This window comes from Lampetra planeri, unplaced genomic scaffold, assembly GCF_965212315.1.
Source record: "Lampetra planeri unplaced genomic scaffold, kcLamPlan1.2.h2 scaffold_1498, whole genome shotgun sequence".
Lineage (NCBI taxonomy): Eukaryota > Metazoa > Chordata > Hyperoartia > Petromyzontiformes > Petromyzontidae > Lampetra > Lampetra planeri.
In genome coordinates this window covers 10,133-16,189 of record NW_027614221.1, presented here as the reverse complement: position 1 = coordinate 16,189, position 6,057 = coordinate 10,133, and the positions used below count along the sequence as shown (strand labels likewise).

Here is a 6,057-nt window from a genome sequence, read left to right as displayed (position 1 = left end):
CTCTTCTTTCCTCCTAAATTATGTAACACACAGGTTTTGGTAACTTGTCATGCGCACGCGGTGCTGAACACACCTGTATGCTAATGAAGTGGGATTGCACCACCGGTTGTTGTGGGCGGGCCAGGAGGTGAGGAGGTGTGACAGAGGAGCATCGGCTCTCCGTCACTGACATGACTGGCTGCCATTAGCTGATGACAAATACCAACACAAAGCTGGATATGTGCTCCCACGTACCAGACGTGGGTGTGAGGATTCTCTCTCCATCTATTTTTGCCATCACTCTCACCCTTCCTTGCCTCCTTGCCTCATTCCTCCTACACTCTTGTTTTTGTTTCAGGTTTAATATCACCTTCTTCTCTTTTCTCAGTGTGAGATTGTGGCATGATTACATGTTAACTATGCAAGGTGTCTGTGTGTGTGTGTGTGTGTGTGTGTGTGTGTGTGTGTGTGTGTGTGTGTGTGTGTGTGTGTGTGTATGCGCGGATGCTCATGCAGGGGTGTGGCAGCTGCATAGGTAATAGGATTTCTCAAGAGCTGTCAGTGCATTTGAGTTTCATCAGACAAGGACTCCTTTTCCTGGTCTGTGTGGGCAGCAATGGGGAACACACAGGTGAGAATGCCTGACTGTAAAACACACACACACACACACAAACTAATTCTCTCTTCCTTGCCCTCACAGCATCTGGCTTCTACACCCCTCCATGTATCAGAGTGAACAGAGGCCCAAACAGCCACTGTGAACTGTTTATCATCTTTATTACTTTATTGCTTTTCTGAGAGTTTTCCCTAACCTGATTTTATTACAGTGTCATCAGATGATGAGTTCTTTCTTGCTCTCTCTACTCTTTCTTCTTCATTTTGTCACAAATTTATTGACCTGGGCTCAATGTAGAAAAGCAGAGATGGAAGCAGGCAGGAATTGATCTCATCTCTGCACCACATAGTGTGGTCAAGTTGTGTAATTCGCCATCAGCAAGTCCTGTTTTCTGTTTTTTTTCCCTCTTTCTCTCTTTAACTGACAACACTGGGAAAAAAATCCCCTTCCTGAAAAAACAAAACAACTTTTTTTAAAGATGAATGCTCCGCACTAAAGTAAAGCACTGCTGCGGGGTCACATAACTTCAATAGCTGTTTGCCTGCAACATTTATATGTACCTCGTTGTATGAATAAACAGTATTACACGTTCTCCAGCTGCGCCCACTTCTTCAGGCCTATTTGGATTTAGTGAAGGAGTCTGCACAGATCATCAATAATATATGGCAGGGTAAACAGAGATTTGACCAAAAACTGAATGGGAAATGCCTGGGACTTTCTATCTATCTATCTATCTATCTATCTATCTATCTATCTATCTATCTATCTATCTATCTATCTATCTATCTATCTATCTATCTATCTATCTATCTATCTATCTATCTATCTATCTATCTATCTATCTATCTATCTTCTGTCTGTCTGTCTGTCTGTCTGTCTGTCTGTCTGTCTGTCTATTCTTTCTCTCTCTTCCTCCACCTCCTGTCTGTTCTACCCATGATGTTTCCCGATGAGGTTGCTGGTTTATAGATACAGTCAGCAGCAATGGGAAACACATTGATTTCCAGTCGCCTGCAGCTGAGACATGCTGCTGCTTTGCGTGCATGTGTGTGGACGGCACAGGGGGCTGGTTAAGCCTGGGATACACCTCCATTCAAACTGTTCCCATTAATCAATGACACTGTGAGGAGATGGAGTTACCAGCCAGCAGTTTGCATATACTCAATAATAGGCCAAAATCAATTTAGCACACCAGGGGATGATTGGTTATCAGTAAACATATATAATGTGGGCAAAGAAAGTAGCATAAGTTGTAAGGATCGTATGTAAATTACGTTTCTAAATGAAAAAGTTTAATTAGTTCAGTTTTGATTGTGAGTTGCTGTGAGAAACTGTAAACACTGACACATTTACTGCTAAATTCCTGCTGCGTGTAGAAGAAAAAGAACTGTTGCACAATGTCTCTCTCACATACATTTTATTACTTCCACAGAATCATCTGTTGAAAACGGATGATTCTGTCGCTGCCATCGGCTTTGTGAGCTGGACGTGGTTTGAGCCAAGCTGCCTCAGGAAGTCCCAAATAAGGACGGGAACTGGAAACCCACCGGAATAGGTCCTTATGTAGTCACGACCTTATAAGGCATGGCGGAGCCGGGCTTTCCGGCAGCAGGCAGCCTGCTGCACAGATGGGAAATCCAATTCAGATCTACGAGACGACGGGAAACAGAGCAGGAATTATGGCTGTGTTTTACCGAGCTGTTCTGCAATGAGGACACATTGATTCGGACCAGAGGAAGAGCCGCGTTGTCTTTGCAATTTACTGTCAGAGCTTAATATAAAGTCTCTCCTCTGCTGCTCCCCCGGGCCAGCGTCATGTGTCCTCCACTGCAGTGTCTAAATATGGGCTTCCTCCGCTCCAAATATGGACATCTACGTCACGACAAGAGGGTATATAAGCAGCGGGAAACCTTTCGGCTCAGAGAGAGCCCTGAAAACACACAAGAGCCACTGCTAGAGCAGAGATAGATCGACAAACACATTGAACTCCCGAAAAGAAACATCACACCAAAAGTAAAAAGTCATTTCAAAGCAACATTCATCCAAGAGGGTCAACACCTGATTGGAGTTCTATCATATGTAGACAACAAATATCAACATCCATCTGTTGATCGTTCTTCTTAGGGAATGAGTATAAAGGACACTTTTGATTTTTCCTAAAAAAACAAAAAAAGAGAGAAAAGACAAGTGGATCTTTACTCATCTCTGAGAAAAAAGGGGGGAACAGCAGGACAAGTGGAGTAACGGAGTCAGACAGACGGCAGCGTCTTACTCGGCATCAGCAGCGCAGCTCCTGAGCTGAAGTGATTCCTCCACCTGCGAGAAGCCAGCGCTCCTCACCAGCCTCCGCCTGCAGCTCCAGCCCCGGCACAGGATGGCTGCAGCCAAGACCGAGATGATCCTTCCAGCCCTGCAGATCTCAGAGCCACTGAGCTTCCCTCACTCCCCGATGGATAACTACCCTAAGCTGGAGGAGGTGATGATGCTCAGCTCGGCAGGGACCCCCTTCCTCACTGCCTCTGCACCCGAAGGTGCTGGCTTTGGCTCGGGAGAACCAGGGGAGCAGTATGACCATCTTGCTGGAGGTGAGAGATTAAGATGTGTGCTTGATGTGCAGCTTCCTTTGCTTCCTGTGGAACTGACTGACTGATGACTGAATCCTTTTTTTAGTTCATTTTTGTTAGCTATTCCTCAGCTTCTCATAATAATGCTTAAGGTGCTTATTTTATACCTTCAAAGTAAATTAGGCTATTGTTGAATTTTAAAAAAATGCAAGCATCCTGCAAACTACATACAAAAAGTGAAATAGATACAAATCTATATCAATTTATTCATAGTTTTAAATTCCTGTTGACCTGAGTCTCTGACTCAAACACTGCTCAATCACGGTGTGCCTCTAGATGCTCCCACAGCTCAATTCAAATTGCATTCCTAAAACCAGCTGAACTGCAGTTTCAGTAATCAATTGCCTCAGGCTTTGATGGGCTTTGAGGATGTGTGTGTTTTGGGTGTGCGTGAATGTGTGTGTGCCTGCGCAAAACAGGAAGAGGGAGAATGAAAGATTAGTTAAAGCAGAGGAAAATACTAGTATAGAGGGCTTAGCATGCACCACAGCACTTTAATTTGGCTGAGATAAATTTAGGAGGAGGGTAAATGAGTATACTTAGAGGGTTTTCGGTGCGTGGTCCTCTGACAGATCTGAATAAAGGGGTGACACACTGTCTGCAGAATCTGTATACCCCCTCAAAATGTTGACAGTTTGAATAACGTCACACTCTCCTTCTTTTCCCTGCAGATACGTTACCTGATATCCAGTTCAATTGTGAGAAGTCAGTGGCAGAGCAGACCTATTCCACCCAGAGGCTGCCCCCCATCTCCTACACCGGGCGCTTCACTCTGGAACCTGCCACCACCTGCAGCAACAGCCTCTGGGCAGAGCCTATCCTCGGCCTGTTCACTGGTCTGATGGGAAACATTCCTCCCAGCTCAAGTTCTTCCTCTGGTGCCTCACAGACCACATCGTCCACCACTTCATCTGTCCCTTCTTCTTCCTCTTCTACCTCCTCATCTCAGAGCTCCAGTCATAGTTCCTCCATTCACCACAGTGAGCCCAACCCCATCTACTCAGCTGCCCCAACTTACTCCAGCCCCAACTCTGACATCTTCCCAGACCAGGGCCAGGGTTTCCCTAGCTCATCTGGAGCAGCACAGTATGCTCCTCCTGCCTATCCAAATGGCAAGACCTGCAACACTAGCTTCCCTGTGCCCATGATTCCCGATTACCTCTTTCCTCAGCAGCAGGGAGAGATCAGCCTGGTGCCCCCTGACCAAAAGCCCTTCCAGAGCCAGTCAAACCAACCCTCCCTAACCCCTCTGTCTACCATTAAGGCCTTTGCCACCCAGACAGGCTCCCAGGACTTAAAAAGTGTCTATCAGTCCCAGCTGATTAAGCCCAGCCGCATGCGCAAGTATCCCACTCGGCCAAGCAAGACACCTCCACATGAAAGGCCCTACGCTTGCCCAGTGGAGACCTGTGATCGCCGCTTCTCACGCTCTGACGAGCTGACACGACACATCCGCATCCACACAGGTCAGAAACCTTTCCAGTGCCGCATCTGCATGCGCAATTTCAGCCGAAGTGACCACCTGACAACACACATCCGCACTCACACTGGGGAGAAGCCTTTTGCCTGTGAGATCTGTGGACGCAAGTTCGCCCGCAGTGATGAGAGGAAGAGGCACACAAAGATACACCTTCGCCAAAAAGACAAGAAAGCAGAAAAAGCGGGAGCAGTGGTGGTTAGTGCAGCGCCAGTGTCAGCTCCCTCACCTGTCTCAAACTACCCCTCTCCCGTCACCTCATATCCCTCTCCAGTGTCGTCATATCCCTCTCCTGTCACCTCCTGCTACTCCTCACCTGTTCACACTTCCTATCCGTCTCCCTCTGTCGCTACCACCTACCCATCAGTGTCAATGTCCAGCACCTTTCAGTCCCAGGTCTCTTCCTCCTTTCCCTCTTCAGTCGCCTCCAACATCTACAGTTCCCCCGTCCCCACCCCGTTATCAGACATGCAGACCACACTTTCCCCAAGGACAATTGAGATCCGCTAAAAAGAGGAAGTAGAAGTCTCTCACCTTTCCTTCCTTAAAGTTCTTTGATGGGGAAATAAATCACAAAGGACAAAAGACTTGTTTTTCCCCTTTAAAAAGCACTTTGCTCTCTGCTCCCTGTGCAGCGCTCTCTGAATCTTGAGACTTATCTAAGAGAGAGAAAAAGAAACATGTCAAGGACTTTGAAAAGACAATACATGATGAAGGGGATTTTTCCGCTCTCCATAAACAAATGCAGCACTTCAAATGCAGACGGGACTCGACTGACTGATGGGTCTCTACTATTAGGTACACAAACAGAAACCTGTTGCCACCAGTTGCCCTTGCAGGCAAGCATACAAAAGACATTGAATGATATACATAAGCTATGATATATGTATATTGTACATGTGCCATTTTTAGTTTTTATCATTCTTTGGTACCATTGATGTGAAAACTTATTGCATATTAGCATTGTATTATTTGACGTGAGCAGGGCCATATTTTATACATACTTTCTCTATTATGTAGTGATGATGCTGTGATACGTTTTGACATTGTTTGGAAAAAAAAGCACTTAAGTATTCAAGCATGAATAAGAGTAGTGTTAATTTCTGTTGTAAATATCATCTGCTGGTACTATCTCTTTCTCTCTTTCTCACATGTGACATTTTGCTTGGTTATATGGAAAAACAGAGAAAAGAAAAAACATTTATAAAAAAGAAAACTCAAGACAAACGCTTCCGTTATTTGGTGCCTTTTGTGAAGCCTTGCTGATGTTGTGACTCGGCTGTGCGCGAGAGAGGATGCACTGCATCTCGCCTTAAAGGTTGAGGGAATATTTTTGTTACATAATGTAAGTCATATTCGAA

At 45.6% G+C, this 6,057-nt stretch overlaps 1 protein-coding gene across 1 annotated transcript; it reads left to right on the top strand.

Annotated features, from left to right (window-relative positions):
* The first annotated feature begins 2,969 nt into the window (after positions 1-2,969).
* On the top strand, positions 2,970-5,206 carry EGR1 (early growth response 1). The gene is made up of 2 exons (XM_078622402.1): positions 2,970-3,180; positions 3,891-5,206. Exons 1-2 carry the CDS (start codon positions 2,970-2,972, stop codon positions 5,204-5,206), a joined length of 1,527 nt encoding a protein of 508 aa, XP_078478528.1.
* Positions 5,207-6,057: the final 851 nt, after the last annotated feature.

Coding starts and splice junctions, on each gene's coding strand:
- EGR1 (XM_078622402.1), top strand. CDS start 2,970: ATGGCTGCAGCCAAGACCGAGATGATCCTTCCAGCCCTGCAGATCTCA. Junction 3,181..3,890: donor GTATGACCATCTTGCTGGAG/GTGAGAGATTAA, acceptor TTTTCCCTGCAG/ATACGTTACCTGATATCCAG.